This window comes from Rattus norvegicus, chromosome 1, assembly GCF_021556685.1.
Source record: "Rattus norvegicus strain SHRSP/BbbUtx chromosome 1, alternate assembly SHRSP_T2T, whole genome shotgun sequence".
Taxonomy (NCBI): domain Eukaryota; kingdom Metazoa; phylum Chordata; class Mammalia; order Rodentia; family Muridae; genus Rattus; species Rattus norvegicus.
This window is the reverse complement of record NC_141534.1, coordinates 79,136,516-79,153,904: the sequence shown is the minus strand read 5'-3', so window position 1 is coordinate 79,153,904 and position 17,389 is coordinate 79,136,516. Positions and strand designations below refer to the sequence as shown.

The 17,389-nt window shown below is 42.1% G+C and overlaps 1 protein-coding gene across 1 annotated transcript in view; it reads left to right on the top strand.

Moving 5' to 3' along the window:
• The window catches only part of Nlrp5 (NLR family, pyrin domain containing 5), a 270,742-nt gene that overhangs the window by 145,573 nt on the left and 107,780 nt on the right, over positions 1-17,389 (top strand). Inside the window, exons 35-39 of the mRNA XM_087603010.1 lie at positions 2,320-2,400; positions 4,482-4,562; positions 9,136-9,216; positions 11,298-11,378; positions 15,949-16,029. Coding sequence (XP_087459136.1) covers positions 2,320-2,400; positions 4,482-4,562; positions 9,136-9,216; positions 11,298-11,378; positions 15,949-16,029 — 405 coding nt within the window. The remainder of the gene's footprint in view (positions 1-2,319; positions 2,401-4,481; positions 4,563-9,135; positions 9,217-11,297; positions 11,379-15,948; positions 16,030-17,389) is intronic.

Sequence of the window (17,389 nt, the reverse complement as noted above, 5' to 3'; positions counted from 1 at the left end):
ATTAGTGATATTTTGACTTCTTCTTTTCTAATCTGTATCCCCTTGATCTCCTTTTGTTGTCTGATTGCTCTGGCTAGAACTTCAAGAACTATATTGAATAAGTAGGGAGAGAGTGGGCAGCCTTGTCTAGTCCCTGATTTTAGTGGGATTGCTTCAAGTTTCTCTCCATTTAGTTTAATGTTAGCTACTGGTTTGCTGTATATGGCTTTTACTATGTCTAGGTATGGGCCTTGAATTCCTATTCTTTCCAGGACTTTTATCATGAAGGGGTGTTGAATTTTGTCAAATGCTTTCTCAGCATCTAATGAAATGATCCTGTGGTTTTGTTGTTTCAGTTTGTTTAGATAATGGATCACGTTGATGGTTTTCCATATATGAAACCATCCCTGCATGCCTGGGATGAAGCCTACTTGATCATGGTGAATGATTGTTTTGATGTGATATTGGATTCGGTTTGCCAGAATTTTATTGAGTATTTTTGCGTTGATATCCATAAGGGAAATTGGTCTGAAGTTCTCTTTCTTTGTTGGGTCTTTGTGTGGTTTAGGTAAAAGAGTAATTGTGGCTTCATAGAAGGAATACGGTAGCGCTTCATCAGCTTCAATTTTGTGGAATAGTTGGATAGTATTGGTGTGATGAGGTCTTCTGTGAAGGTCTGATAGAATTCTGCACGGAACCCGTCTGGACCTGGGCTCTTTTTGGTTGGGAGGCCTTTAATGACTGCTTCTATTTCATTAGGAGTTATGGGATTGTTTAACTGGTTTGTCTGTTCCTGATTTAACTTCGGTACCTCGTATCTGTCTAGGAAATTGTCCATTTCCTGCAGATTTTCAAGTTTTGTTGAATATTGGCTTTTGTAGTAGGATCTGATGATTTTTTTAATTTCCTCTGATTCTGTAGTTATGTCTCCCTTTTCATTTCTGATTTTGTTAATTTGGACACACTCTCTGTGTCCTCTCGTTAGTCTGGCTAAGGGTTTATCTATCTTGTTGACTTTCTCAAAGAACCAACTTTTGGTTCTGTTGATTCTTTCTATGGTCCTTTTTGTTTCTATTTGGTTGATTTCAGCCCTGAGTTTGATTATTTCCTGCCGTCTACTTCTACTGGGTGTATTTGCTTCCTCTTGTTCTAGAGCTTTTAGGTGTGCTGTCAAGCTGCTGATATATGCTCTTTCCTGTTTCTTTCTGCAGGCACTCAGAGCTATGAGTTTTCCTCTTAGCACAGCTTTCATTGTGTCCCATAAGTTTTGATATGTTGTACTTCCTTTTCATTAAATTCTAAGAAGTCTTTAATTTCTTTCTTTATTTCTTCCTTGGCCAGGTTATCCTTGATGAGTAGAGCACTGTTAAAGTTCCATGTATATGTGGGCGTTCTTACCTTATTGTTATTGAAGACCAGCTTTAGCCCGCGGTGGTCTGATAGGACGCATGGGATTATTTCTATCTTTCTGTATCTGTTGAGGCCTGTTTTTATGACCCATTATATGGTCAATTTTAGAGAAAGTACCAGGAGGTGGTGAGACGCAGGTAAATCCTTTCCTTTTAGGATAGAATGTTCTATAAATATCTTTTAAGTCCATTTGGATCATGACTTCGCTTAGTCTGTCTATGTCTCTCTTCAATTTCTGCTTCCATGATTTGTCCATTGATGAGAGTGGGGTGTTGAAATCACCCACTATTATTGTGTGAGGTGCACTGTGTGCTTTGAGTGTTAGTAAGGTATCTTTTATGGATGTAGGTGCCCTTGTATTTGGACATCGATATCGAGGACTGAGAGATTGTCTTGGTGGATTATTCCTTTGATGAATATGAAGTGTCCTTCCTTGTCTTTTTTGATGACTTTTGGTTGAAAATTTATTCTTTTCAAAACCTAGTTACATTTCTAAAGAGGAAGTAGACAATCGGGAACATCTGTGCACCCACAACAAGACACACAAACCTGAAGACAACCGTAATTACAAGTATCAGTTACCCGCAAATTAAATCCCATACAAGCTGCTTCTACAGGTCAGAAATTGGAAGGAATTGGGGATGAATAACAAAGATGAACCTTAACTGCCTATGACCCAGCACCTCCTTGTGACACAGACCCTAAGCCTCTCAAAAGAACTAGGAGGCAATGCACATGTTAGGATTCAAATGGGAGCATCTTTGCCTCGCTCTACTGCCTTACCGTGCTTGAGAGACAAAGGGCCTGACAACAAAGGCTATAAGGATATAACCTTAGCAGAAGCTTGCCTTAATACTCTATGTAGTTTGAACATGAACTGTTCTTATCCCAACATGGGCAATAAGTTATTAACTCTATCTTTTGTTACAGAAAGCACAACAACTCCTCCAAAAAAAGATGACAAAGCAACCCCGGAGGAAGAAGGATCAGAGAAGGAACAGAAATCACCAGGTTTGCAGGAGGGGTGGGATGTAAAGATGGTTAAACTTACAGACACATGCTGTGTAGGTTTCTGTCAGGTGAGTTAGACCTCCATATTCTTCTGTGCGCTCAGGCAGGTTGGAGTTGATTTCAGGGCACCCACATCAGGTGGCTCAGAGCTGGGTATATAAATTCATCTCCAAGAAACCCAACACCTCTGTCCTCTACTGCCAAAAGGCTCATACATACCCACTCATAGGCATGAAATTAAAGTTAAAAATAAGTCTTTGTTTTAAGGTAGATGTTTCCTGATCAAGGACACCTGAGTTGACCTCTGGCACCAACATCAACATGACACACATGTTGATCAACATTAACACTGATCTCATACCACACACATATGTACAGGTTAATTTTTCTACTTACCGACAGAGAGGTGTGGGAGGGTAATGTTGGGTTTCTCAGCACTAGGTGACAGCTCTCTGTGCCTGTCCTTTAACAGCTATCCCCATTGGGCGACATGTTGCTTCTTTCAGGGTATATGACTTTCAATGTGTCTCCTAGATAGGTGGAGTGCTAGTTCTTGGTTCCATTGGTTTGTATCATAAATTTTAAAATTGCCTTGACAATTTCATAGAGGGAAATGATCACCTACGTTACTGATATGCACGGCATTAAGTTGCATCTGTGTTTGGGTATATAACTGTTAATAAGGTTGAAACTGGAGGCTTGTCTTGCTCAGTAAAGAAATGCTTTCTGTGCTTGGGCCAGAGTTCCATTCCCATAACCTATCTAGATGGGCTGGTGGGAGGGGCATGTGACTATAAAACAACCACCAAGGAGGCAGAGACAAGGAGGATCCCTGCTGCTTGCTGCCCAGCCCAGGCTACCATGGTGAGATCCAGGTTTAGTGAGACTCTCCAAAACTAAGATTGGAGACAAGAGACAGGGCCCGGAGGGTCAACATCACTTGCCTACTGTTTTGGAGAATGCAAAATCAGTTTTCAGTTCTCACATGCCAGCCCATATCCGTAAGTCTAGTGTCAAGGAATTTGCCCTCTTGTAGTCTAAGTAGGCATAGCCTGCCTGGCACAGGGTACAGCGACATCCGTACAGGAAGAGCATTCTTAAAGATAAATACATCTTTAGAAGTTAAGACTGAGAGTGACTGAGAAAGACATGAAAAGTCAACCTATGGTCCACCGATGGTCACAGAATTTGCACATGGACCTGCCAGCGTGCATGTACACACAGAGCCGTGGCAACTAAGAGGAGGAGCTGCTGCAGAGCAGCAACTCCAAATGCTGATACTTCCTCAGGAGCCCGCACCCAAACTATTATACATTTTTAAGTGTCTGACGTTTGCACAGGGAGTCTCAGCTGCATGATTTCATGTGCCCAGCAGCTCCGTCATGTCCAAAGGATAGCAGTTCATATCTCTCCTCCCCACCCTCTGTTCCCTCAGGATTGGAAGCTCATAGAGATGGTATCTCTGCTTTGAAGAGTAAAATCCTGTTCCCCTTATAGCACACACATAGAAGTGGCTCACAGCTGCCTTTAACTCCAGTTCCACAGAGCTCAATGTCCTGTTCTGGCTCCCTAGGGCACCTGTGTGAATACATGGACATGTCCCAAACAATAAAATGTATTCTTTTCCAAACCTAGTTACATTTCTAAAGAGGAGGTAGACAATCGGGAGCATCTGTGCACCCACAACAAGACACACAAACCTGAAGACAACTCTAATTACAAGTATCAGTTACCCGCAAATTAAATCTCATACAAGCTGCTTCTACAGGTCAGAAATTGGAAGGAATTGGGGATGAATAACAAAGATGAACCTTAACTACCTATGACCCAGCTCCTCCTTGTGTGACACCCACCCTAAGCCTCTCAAAGGAACTAGGAGATAATGCACATGTTAGGGTTCATATGTGAGCATCTTTGCCTCTCTCTACTGCCTTACTGTACTTGAGAGACATAGGGCCTGACATCAAATTCTATATGGATATCACCTGAGCAGAAGCTTGCCTAACACTCTCTGTCGTTCGGACATGAACCGTTTCATCCCAACATGGGCAATAAGTCATTAACTCTTTGTTTTGTTCCAGAAAGCCCAACAACTCCTCCAAAAAAAGATGATAAAGCAACCCCGAAGGAAGAAGGATCAGAGGAGGAACAGAAATCACCAGGTTTGCAGGAGGGGTGGGCTGTAAAGATGGTTACACTTACAGCCACATGCTGTGTAGGTTTCTGTCAGGTGAGTTAGACCTCCATATTCCTCTGTGCGCTCATGCAGGTTGGAGTTGATTTAAGGGCACCCACATCAGGTGGCTCAGAGCTGGGTGTAAGTTCATCTCCAAGAAACCCAACACCTCTGTCCTCTGCTGGCAAAAGGCTCATACATACCCACACATAGGCATGAAGTTAAAGTTAAAAATAAGGCTTTGTTTCAAGGTAGATGTTTCCTGATCAAGGACACCTGAAGTTGACCTCTGGCACCAACATCAACATGACACACATGTTGATCAACATTAACAGTGATCACATACCACACACATATGTACAAGGTTAATTTCTCTACTTGTCGACACAGAGGTGTGGGAGGGTAATGTTGGGTTTCTCAGCACTCGGTGACAGGTCTCTGTGCCTGTCCTTTAACAGCTCTCCCCATTGGGCTACATGTTGATTTTCTCATGGTATGTGATATATATACATATATATCTTCATTACCTTGAGTATTTTTTATTTACATTCCGATTGTTATTCCCATTCCCGGTTTCCAGGCCAACTTTCCCTAACCTCTGCCCCTCCCCGTCCCCCTCTATATATGTGTTCCCCTCCTATCCTCCCCCCATTACCACCCTCCCCCCAACAATCACGTTCACTAGGTGTTCAGTCTTGGCAGGACCAAGGGCTTCCCCTTCCACTGCTGCTCTTCCTAGGCTATTCATTGCTACCTATGAGGTTAGAGTACAGGGTCAGTCCATGTATAGTCTTTGGGTAGTGACTCAGTCCCTGGAAGCTCTGGTTGCTTGCATTGTTGTTCATCTGGGGTCTCGAGCCCCTTCAAGATCTTCAGTCCTTTCTCTGATTCCTTCAACGGGGGTCCTGTTCTCAGTTCAGTGGTTTGCTGCTGGCTTTCGCCTTTGTATTTGCTGTATTCTGGCTGTGTCTCTCAGGAGACATCTACATCCGGTTCCTGTCGGCCTGCACTTCTCTGCTTCATCCATCTTGTCTAATTGGGTGGCTGTATATGTATGGGCCACATGTGGGGCAGGCTCTGAATGGGTTGAACACCATTTTTTAATAGGGTTATTTGTCTCCCTGCGGTCTAACTTCTTGAGTTCTTTGTGTATTTTGGGTATAAGCCCTCTGTCTTGTTGTAGGATTGGTAAAGAGCTTTTCCCAATCTGTTGGTTGCCATTTTGTCCTAACCACAGTGCCCTTGGCCTTACAGAAGCTTTGCAGTTTTAGGAGATCCCATTTGTCCATTCTTGATCTTAGAGCATAAGCCATTGGTGTTTGGTTTGGTTTGGTTTGGTTTGGTTTTTTCAGGAAATTTTCTCCAGTCTCCATGTGTTCGAGAGTCTTCCCCACTTTTTCTTCTATTAGTTTGAGTGTATCTGGTTTGATGTGGAGGTCCTTGATCCACTTGGACTTAAGCTTTGTACGGGGTGATAAGCATGGATCGATCTGCATTCTTCTACATGCTGACCTCCAGTTGAACCAGCATCATTTGCTGAAAATGCTATCTTTTTTTTTCCATTGGATGGTTTTGGCTCCTTTGTCAAAAATCAAGTGACCATAGGTGTGTGGGATCATTTCTGGGTCTTCAGTTCTATTCCACTGGTCTATCTGTCTGTCTCTGTACCAATACCATGCAGTTTTTATCACTATTGCTCTGTAATACTGCTTGACTTCAGGGATAGTGATTTCCCCAGAAGTCCCTTTATTGTTGAGGATAGTTTTAGCTATCCTGGGTTTTTTGTTACTCCAGATGAATTTGCAAATTGTTCTGTCTAACTCTCTGAAGCATTGGATTGGTATTTTGATGGGGATTGCATTGAATCTGTAGATCGCATTTGGTAAAATGGCCATTTTTACTATGTTGATCCTGCCAATCCATGAGCATGGGAGATCTTTCCATCTTCTGATGTCTTCAATTTCTTTCTTCAGAGGCTTAAAGATCTTATCATACAGATCTTTTACTTGCTTGGTCACAGTCACACCGAGGTATTTTTTTTATTATTTGGGACTATTAGGAAGGGTGTCGTTTCCCTAATTTCTTTCTCGGCTTGTTTCTCTTTTGTGTAGAGGAAGGCTACTGATTTATTTGAGTTAATTTTATACCCAGCCACTTTGCTGAAGTTGTTTATCAGCTGTAGTAGTTCTCTGGTGGAACTTTTGGGATCACTTAAATATACTATATCCTATCATCTGCAATTAGTGATATTTTGACTTCTTCTTTTCTAATCTGTATCCCCTTGATCTCCTTTTGTTGTCTGATTGCTCTGGCTAGAACTTCAAGAACTATATTGAATAAGTAGGGAGAGAGTGGGCAGCCTTGTCTAGTCCCTGATTTTAGTGGGATTGCTTCAAGTTTCTCTCCATTTAGTTTAATGTTAGCTACTGGTTTGCTTTATATGGCTTTTACTATGTCTAGGTATGGGCCTTGAATTCCTATTCTTTCCAGGACTTTTATCATGAAGGGGTGTTGAATTTTGTCAAATGCTTTCTCAGCATCTAATGAAATGATCCTGTGGTTTTGTTGTTTCAGTTTGTTTAGATAATGGATCACGTTGATGGTTTTCCATATATGAAACCATCCCTGCATGCCTGGGATGAAGCCTACTTGATCATGGTGAATGATTGTTTTGATGTGATATTGGATTCGGTTTGCCAGAATTTTATTGAGTATTTTTGCGTTGATATCCATAAGGGAAATTGGTCTGAAGTTCTCTTTCTTTGTTGGGTCTTTGTGTGGTTTAGGTAAAAGAGTAATTGTGGCTTCATAGAAGGAATACGGTAGCGCTTCATCAGCTTCAATTTTGTGGAATAGTTTGGACAGTATTGGTGTGATGAGGTCTTCTGTGAAGGTCTGATAGAATTCTGCACGGAACCCGTCTGGACCTGGGCTCTTTTTGGTTGGGAGGCCTTTAATGACTGCTTCTATTTCATTAGGAGTTATGGGATTGTTTAACTGGTTTGTCTGTTCCTGATTTAATTTCGGTACCTCGTATCTGTCTAGGAAATTGTCCATTTCCTGCAGATTTTCAAGTTTTGTTGAATATTGGCTTTTGTAGTAGGATCTGATGATTTTTTTAATTTCCTCTGATTCTGTAGTTATGTCTCCCTTTTCATTTCTGATTTTGTTAATTTGGACACACTCTCTGTGTCCTCTCGTTAGTCTGGCTAAGGGTTTATCTATCTTGTTGACTTTCTCAAAGAACCAACTTTTGGTTCTGTTGATTCTTTCTATGGTCCTTTTTGTTTCTATTTGGTTGATTTCAGCCCTGAGTTTGATTATTTCCTGCCTTCTACTTCTACAGGGTGTATTTGCTTCTTCTTGTTCTAGAGCTTTTAGGTGTGCTGTCAAGCTGCTGATATATGCTCTTTCCTGTTTCTTTCTGCAGGCACTCAGAGCTATGAGTTTTCCTCTTAGCACAGCTTTCATTGTGTCCCATAAGTTTTGATATGTTGTACTTCCTTTTCATTAAATTCTAAGAAGTCTTTAATTTCTTTCTTTATTTCTTCCTTGGCCAGGTTATCCTTGATGAGTAGAGCACTGTTAAAGTTCCATGTATATGTGGGCGTTCTTACCTTATTGTTATTGAAGACCAGCTTTAGCCCGCGGTGGTCTGATAGGACGCATGGGATTATTTCTATCTTTCTGTATCTGTTGAGGCCTGTTTTTATGACCCATTATATGGTCAATTTTAGAGAAAGTACCAGGAGGTGGTGAGACGCAGGTAAATCCTTTCCTTTTAGGATAGAATGTTCTATAAATATCTTTTAAGTCCATTTGGATCATGACTTCGCTTAGTCTGTCTATGTCTCTCTTCAATTTCTGCTTCCATGATTTGTCCATTGATGAGAGTGGGGTGTTGAAATCACCCACTATTATTGTGTGAGGTGCACTGTGTGCTTTGAGTGTTAGTAAGGTATCTTTTATGGATGTAGGTGCCCTTGTATTTGGACATCGATATCGAGGACTGAGAGATTGTCTTGGTGGATTATTCCTTTGATGAATATGAAGTGTCCTTCCTTGTCTTTTTTGATGACTTTTGGTTGAAAATGTATTCTTTTCAAAACCTAGTTACATTTCTAAAGAGGAAGTAGACAATCGGGAACATCTGTGCACCCACAACAAGACACACAAACCTGAAGACAACCGTAATTACAAGTATCAGTTACCCGCAAATTAAATCCCATACAAGCTGCTTCTACAGGTCAGAAATTGGAAGGAATTGGGGATGAATAACAAAGATGAACCTTAACTGCCTATGACCCAGCACCTCCTTGTGACACACACCCTAAGCCTCTCAAAAGAACTAGGAGGCAATGCACATGTTAGGATTCAAATGGGAGCATCTTTGCCTCGCTCTACTGCCTTACCGTGCTTGAGAGACAAAGGGCCTGACAACAAAGGCTATAAGGATATAACCTTAGCAGAAGCTTGCCTTAATACTCTATGTAGTTTGAACATGAACTGTTCTTATCCCAACATGGGCAATAAGTTATTAACTCTATCTTTTGTTACAGAAAGCACAACAACTCCTCCAAAAAAAGATGACAAAGCAACCCCGGAGGAAGAAGGATCAGAGAAGGAACAGAAATCACCAGGTTTGCAGGAGGGGTGGGATGTAAAGATGGTTAAACTTACAGACACATGCTGTGTAGGTTTCTGTCAGGTGAGTTAGACCTCCATATTCTTCTGTGCGCTCAGGCAGGTTGGAGTTGATTTCAGGGCACCCACATCAGGTGGCTCAGAGCTGGGTATATAAATTCATCTCCAAGAAACCCAACACCTCTGTCCTCTACTGCCAAAAGGCTCATACATACCCACTCATAGGCATGAAATTAAAGTTAAAAATAAGTCTTTGTTTTAAGGTAGATGTTTCCTGATCAAGGACACCTGAGTTGACCTCTGGCACCAACATCAACATGACACACATGTTGATCAACATTAACACTGATCTCATACCACACACATATGTACAGGTTAATTTTTCTACTTACCGACAGAGAGGTGTGGGAGGGTAATGTTGGGTTTCTCAGCACTAGGTGACAGCTCTCTGTGCCTGTCCTTTAACAGCTATCCCCATTGGGCGACATGTTGCTTCTTTCAGGGTATATGACTTTCAATGTGTCTCCTAGATAGGTGGAGTGCTAGTTCTTGGTTCCATTGGTTTGTATCATAAATTTTAAAATTGCCTTGACAATTTCATAGAGGGAAATGATCACCTACGTTACTGATATGCACGGCATTAAGTTGCATCTGTGTTTGGGTATATAACTGTTAATAAGGTTGAAACTGGAGGCTTGTCTTGCTCAGTAAAGAAATGCTTTCTGTGCTTGGGCCAGAGTTCCATTCCCATAACCTATCTAGATGGGCTGGTGGGAGGGGCATGTGACTATAAAACAACCACCAAGGAGGCAGAGACAAGGAGGATCCCTGCTGCTTGCTGCCCAGCCCAGGCTACCATGGTGAGATCCAGGTTTAGTGAGACTCTCCAAAACTAAGATTGGAGACAAGAGACAGGGCCCGGAGGGTCAACATCACTTGCCTACTGTTTTGGAGAATGCAAAATCAGTTTTCAGTTCTCACATGCCAGCCCATATCCGTAAGTCTAGTGTCAAGGAATTTGCCCTCTTGTAGTCTAAGTAGGCATAGCCTGCCTGGCACAGGGTACAGCGACATCCGTACAGGAAGAGCATTCTTAAAGATAAATACATCTTTAGAAGTTAAGACTGAGAGTGACTGAGAAAGACATGAAAAGTCAACCTATGGTCCACCGATGGTCACAGAATTTGCACATGGACCTGCCAGCGTGCATGTACACACAGAGCCGTGGCAACTAAGAGGAGGAGCTGCTGCAGAGCAGCAACTCCAAATGCTGATACTTCCTCAGGAGCCCGCACCCAAACTATTATACATTTTTAAGTGTCTGACGTTTGCACAGGGAGTCTCAGCTGCATGATTTCATGTGCCCAGCAGCTCCGTCATGTCCAAAGGATAGCAGTTCATATCTCTCCTCCCCACCCTCTGTTCCCTCAGGATTGGAAGCTCATAGAGATGGTATCTCTGCTTTGAAGAGTAAAATCCTGTTCCCCTTATAGCACACACATAGAAGTGGCTCACAGCTGCCTTTAACTCCAGTTCCACAGAGCTCAATGTCCTGTTCTGGCTCCCTAGGGCACCTGTGTGAATACATGGACATGTCCCAAACAATAAAATGTATTCTTTTCCAAACCTAGTTACATTTCTAAAGAGGAGGTAGACAATCGGGAGCATCTGTGCACCCACAACAAGACACACAAACCTGAAGACAACTCTAATTACAAGTATCAGTTACCCGCAAATTAAATCTCATACAAGCTGCTTCTACAGGTCAGAAATTGGAAGGAATTGGGGATGAATAACAAAGATGAACCTTAACTACCTATGACCCAGCTCCTCCTTGTGTGACACCCACCCTAAGCCTCTCAAAGGAACTAGGAGATAATGCACATGTTAGGGTTCAGATGTGAGCATCTTTGCCTCTCTCTACTGCCTTACTGTACTTGAGAGACATAGGGCCTGACATCAAATTCTATATGGATATCACCTGAGCAGAAGCTTGCCTAACACTCTCTGTCGTTCGGACATGAACCGTTTCATCCCAACATGGGCAATAAGTCATTAACTCTTTGTTTTGTTCCAGAAAGCCCAACAACTCCTCCAAAAAAAGATGATAAAGCAACCCCGAAGGAAGAAGGATCAGAGGAGGAACAGAAATCACCAGGTTTGCAGGAGGGGTGGGCTGTAAAGATGGTTACACTTACAGCCACATGCTGTGTAGGTTTCTGTCAGGTGAGTTAGACCTCCATATTCCTCTGTGCGCTCATGCAGGTTGGAGTTGATTTAAGGGCACCCACATCAGGTGGCTCAGAGCTGGGTGTAAGTTCATCTCCAAGAAACCCAACACCTCTGTCCTCTGCTGGCAAAAGGCTCATACATACCCACACATAGGCATGAAGTTAAAGTTAAAAATAAGGCTTTGTTTCAAGGTAGATGTTTCCTGATCAAGGACACCTGAAGTTGACCTCTGGCACCAACATCAACATGACACACATGTTGATCAACATTAACAGTGATCACATACCACACACATATGTACAAGGTTAATTTCTCTACTTGTCGACACAGAGGTGTGGGAGGGTAATGTTGGGTTTCTCAGCACTCGGTGACAGGTCTCTGTGCCTGTCCTTTAACAGCTCTCCCCATTGGGCTACATGTTGATTTTCTCATGGTATGTGATATATATACATATATATCTTCATTACCTTGAGTATTTTTTATTTACATTCCGATTGTTATTCCCATTCCCGGTTTCCAGGCCAACTTTCCCTAACCTCTGCCCCTCCCCGTCCCCCTCTATATATGTGTTCCCCTCCTATCCTCCCCCCATTACCACCCTCCCCCCAACAATCACGTTCACTAGGTGTTCAGTCTTGGCAGGACCAAGGGCTTCCCCTTCCACTGCTGCTCTTCCTAGGCTATTCATTGCTACCTATGAGGTTAGAGTACAGGGTCAGTCCATGTATAGTCTTTGGGTAGTGACTCAGTCCCTGGAAGCTCTGGTTGCTTGCATTGTTGTTCATCTGGGGTCTCGAGCCCCTTCAAGATCTTCAGTCCTTTCTCTGATTCCTTCAACGGGGGTCCTGTTCTCAGTTCAGTGGTTTGCTGCTGGCTTTCGCCTTTGTATTTGCTGTATTCTGGCTGTGTCTCTCAGGAGACATCTACATCCGGTTCCTGTCGGCCTGCACTTCTCTGCTTCATCCATCTTGTCTAATTGGGTGGCTGTATATGTATGGGCCACATGTGGGGCAGGCTCTGAATGGGTTGAACACCATTTTTTAATAGGGTTATTTGTCTCCCTGCGGTCTAACTTCTTGAGTTCTTTGTGTATTTTGGGTATAAGCCCTCTGTCTTGTTGTAGGATTGGTAAAGAGCTTTTCCCAATCTGTTGGTTGCCATTTTGTCCTAACCACAGTGCCCTTGGCCTTACAGAAGCTTTGCAGTTTTAGGAGATCCCATTTGTCCATTCTTGATCTTAGAGCATAAGCCATTGGTGTTTGGTTTGGTTTGGTTTGGTTTGGTTTTTTCAGGAAATTTTCTCCAGTCTCCATGTGTTCGAGAGTCTTCCCCACTTTTTCTTCTATTAGTTTGAGTGTATCTGGTTTGATGTGGAGGTCCTTGATCCACTTGGACTTAAGCTTTGTACGGGGTGATAAGCATGGATCGATCTGCATTCTTCTACATGCTGACCTCCAGTTGAACCAGCATCATTTGCTGAAAATGCTATCTTTTTTTTTCCATTGGATGGTTTTGGCTCCTTTGTCAAAAATCAAGTGACCATAGGTGTGTGGGATCATTTCTGGGTCTTCAGTTCTATTCCACTGGTCTATCTGTCTGTCTCTGTACCAATACCATGCAGTTTTTATCACTATTGCTCTGTAATACTGCTTGACTTCAGGGATAGTGATTTCCCCAGAAGTCCCTTTATTGTTGAGGATAGTTTTAGCTATCCTGGGTTTTTTGTTACTCCAGATGAATTTGCAAATTGTTCTGTCTAACTCTCTGAAGCATTGGATTGGTATTTTGATGGGGATTGCATTGAATCTGTAGATCGCATTTGGTAAAATGGCCATTTTTACTATGTTGATCCTGCCAATCCATGAGCATGGGAGATCTTTCCATCTTCTGATGTCTTCAATTTCTTTCTTCAGAGGCTTAAAGATCTTATCATACAGATCTTTTACTTGCTTGGTCACAGTCACACCGAGGTATTTTTTTTATTATTTGGGACTATTAGGAAGGGTGTCGTTTCCCTAATTTCTTTCTCGGCTTGTTTCTCTTTTGTGTAGAGGAAGGCTACTGATTTATTTGAGTTAATTTTATACCCAGCCACTTTGCTGAAGTTGTTTATCAGCTGTAGTAGTTCTCTGGTGGAACTTTTGGGATCACTTAAATATACTATATCCTATCATCTGCAATTAGTGATATTTTGACTTCTTTTCTAATCTGTATCCCCTTGATCTCCTTTTGTTGTCTGATTGCTCTGGCTAGAACTTCAAGAACTATATTGAATAAGTAGGGAGAGAGTGGGCAGCCTTGTCTAGTCCCTGATTTTAGTGGGATTGCTTCAAGTTTCTCTCCATTTAGTTTAATGTTAGCTACTGGTTTGCTTTATATGGCTTTTACTATGTCTAGGTATGGGCCTTGAATTCCTATTCTTTCCAGGACTTTTATCATGAAGGGGTGTTGAATTTTGTCAAATGCTTTCTCAGCATCTAATGAAATGATCCTGTGGTTTTGTTGTTTCAGTTTGTTTAGATAATGGATCACGTTGATGGTTTTCCATATATGAAACCATCCCTGCATGCCTGGGATGAAGCCTACTTGATCATGGTGAATGATTGTTTTGATGTGATATTGGATTCGGTTTGCCAGAATTTTATTGAGTATTTTTGCGTTGATATCCATAAGGGAAATTGGTCTGAAGTTCTCTTTCTTTGTTGGGTCTTTGTGTGGTTTAGGTAAAAGAGTAATTGTGGCTTCATAGAAGGAATACGGTAGCGCTTCATCAGCTTCAATTTTGTGGAATAGTTTGGACAGTATTGGTGTGATGAGGTCTTCTGTGAAGGTCTGATAGAATTCTGCACGGAACCCGTCTGGACCTGGGCTCTTTTTGGTTGGGAGGCCTTTAATGACTGCTTCTATTTCATTAGGAGTTATGGGATTGTTTAACTGGTTTGTCTGTTCCTGATTTAACTTCGGTACCTCGTATCTGTCTAGGAAATTGTCCATTTCCTGCAGATTTTCAAGTTTTGTTGAATATTGGCTTTTGTAGTAGGATCTGATGATTTTTTTAATTTCCTCTGATTCTGTAGTTATGTCTCCCTTTTCATTTCTGATTTTGTTAATTTGGACACACTCTCTGTGTCCTCTCGTTAGTCTGGCTAAGGGTTTATCTATCTTGTTGACTTTCTCAAAGAACCAACTTTTGGTTCTGTTGATTCTTTCTATGGTCCTTTTTGTTTCTATTTGGTTGATTTCAGCCCTGAGTTTGATTATTTCCTGCCTTCTACTTCTACAGGGTGTATTTGCTTCTTCTTGTTCTAGAGCTTTTAGGTGTGCTGTCAAGCTGCTGATATATGCTCTTTCCTGTTTCTTTCTGCAGGCACTCAGAGCTATGAGTTTTCCTCTTAGCACAGCTTTCATTGTGTCCCATAAGTTTTGATATGTTGTACTTCCTTTTCATTAAATTCTAAGAAGTCTTTAATTTCTTTCTTTATTTCTTCCTTGGCCAGGTTATCCTTGATGAGTAGAGCACTGTTAAAGTTCCATGTATATGTGGGCGTTCTTACCTTATTGTTATTGAAGACCAGCTTTAGCCCGCGGTGGTCTGATAGGACGCATGGGATTATTTCTATCTTTCTGTATCTGTTGAGGCCTGTTTTTATGACCCATTATATGGTCAATTTTAGAGAAAGTACCAGGAGGTGGTGAGACGCAGGTAAATCCTTTCCTTTTAGGATAGAATGTTCTATAAATATCTTTTAAGTCCATTTGGATCATGACTTCGCTTAGTCTGTCTATGTCTCTCTTCAATTTCTGCTTCCATGATTTGTCCATTGATGAGAGTGGGGTGTTGAAATCACCCACTATTATTGTGTGAGGTGCACTGTGTGCTTTGAGTGTTAGTAAGGTATCTTTTATGGATGTAGGTGCCCTTGTATTTGGACATCGATATCGAGGACTGAGAGATTGTCTTGGTGGATTATTCCTTTGATGAATATGAAGTGTCCTTCCTTGTCTTTTTTGATGACTTTTGGTTGAAAATGTATTCTTTTCAAAACCTAGTTACATTTCTAAAGAGGAAGTAGACAATCGGGAACATCTGTGCACCCACAACAAGACACACAAACCTGAAGACAACCCTAATTACAAGTATCAGTTACCCGCAAATTAAATCCCATACAAGCTGCTTCTACAGGTCAGAAATTGGAAGGAATTGGGGATGAATAACAAAGATGAACCTTAACTGCCTATGACCCAGCACCTCCTTGTGACACACACCCTAAGCCTCTCAAAAGAACTAGGAGGCAATGCACATGTTAGGATTCAAATGGGAGCATCTTTGCCTCGCTCTACTGCCTTACCGTGCTTGAGAGACAAAGGGCCTGACAACAAAGGCTATAAGGATATAACCTTAGCAGAAGCTTGCCTTAATACTCTATGTAGTTTGAACATGAACTGTTCTTATCCCAACATGGGCAATAAGTTATTAACTCTATCTTTTGTTACAGAAAGCACAACAACTCCTCCAAAAAAAGATGACAAAGCAACCCCGGAGGAAGAAGGATCAGAGAAGGAACAGAAATCACCAGGTTTGCAGGAGGGGTGGGATGTAAAGATGGTTAAACTTACAGACACATGCTGTGTAGGTTTCTGTCAGGTGAGTTAGACCTCCATATTCTTCTGTGCGCTCAGGCAGGTTGGAGTTGATTTCAGGGCACCCACATCAGGTGGCTCAGAGCTGGGTATATAAATTCATCTCCAAGAAACCCAACACCTCTGTCCTCTACTGCCAAAAGGCTCATACATACCCACTCATAGGCATGAAATTAAAGTTAAAAATAAGTCTTTGTTTTAAGGTAGATGTTTCCTGATCAAGGACACCTGAGTTGACCTCTGGCACCAACATCAACATGACACACATGTTGATCAACATTAACACTGATCTCATACCACACACATATGTACAGGTTAATTTTTCTACTTACCGACAGAGAGGTGTGGGAGGGTAATGTTGGGTTTCTCAGCACTAGGTGACAGCTCTCTGTGCCTGTCCTTTAACAGCTATCCCCATTGGGCGACATGTTGCTTCTTTCAGGGTATATGACTTTCAATGTGTCTCCTAGATAGGTGGAGTGCTAGTTCTTGGTTCCATTGGTTTGTATCATAAATTTTAAAATTGCCTTGACAATTTCATAGAGGGAAATGATCACCTACGTTACTGATATGCACGGCATTAAGTTGCATCTGTGTTTGGGTATATAACTGTTAATAAGGTTGAAACTGGAGGCTTGTCTTGCTCAGTAAAGAAATGCTTTCTGTGCTTGGGCCAGAGTTCCATTCCCATAACCTATCTAGATGGGCTGGTGGGAGGGGCATGTGACTATAAAACAACCACCAAGGAGGCAGAGACAAGGAGGATCCCTGCTGCTTGCTGCCCAGCCCAGGCTACCATGGTGAGATCCAGGTTTAGTGAGACTCTCCAAAACTAAGATTGGAGACAAGAGACAGGGCCCGGAGGGTCAACATCACTTGCCTACTGTTTTGGAGAATGCAAAATCAGTTTTCAGTTCTCACATGCCAGCTCATATCCGTAAGTCTAGTGTCAAGGAATTTGCCCTCTTGTAGTCTAAGTAGGCATAGCCTGCCTGGCACAGGGTACAGCGACATCCGTACAGGAAGAGCATTCTTAAAGATAAATACATCTTTAGAAGTTAAGACTGAGAGTGACTGAGAAAGACATGAAAAGTCAACCTATGGTCCACCGATGGTCACAGAATTTGCACATGGACCTGCCAGCGTGCATGTACACACAGAGCCGTGGCAACTAAGAGGAGGAGCTGCTGCAGAGCAGCAACTCCAAATGCTGATACTTCCTCAGGAGCCCGCACCCAAACTATTATACATTTTTAAGTGTCTGACGTTTGCACAGGGAGTCTCAGCTGCATGATT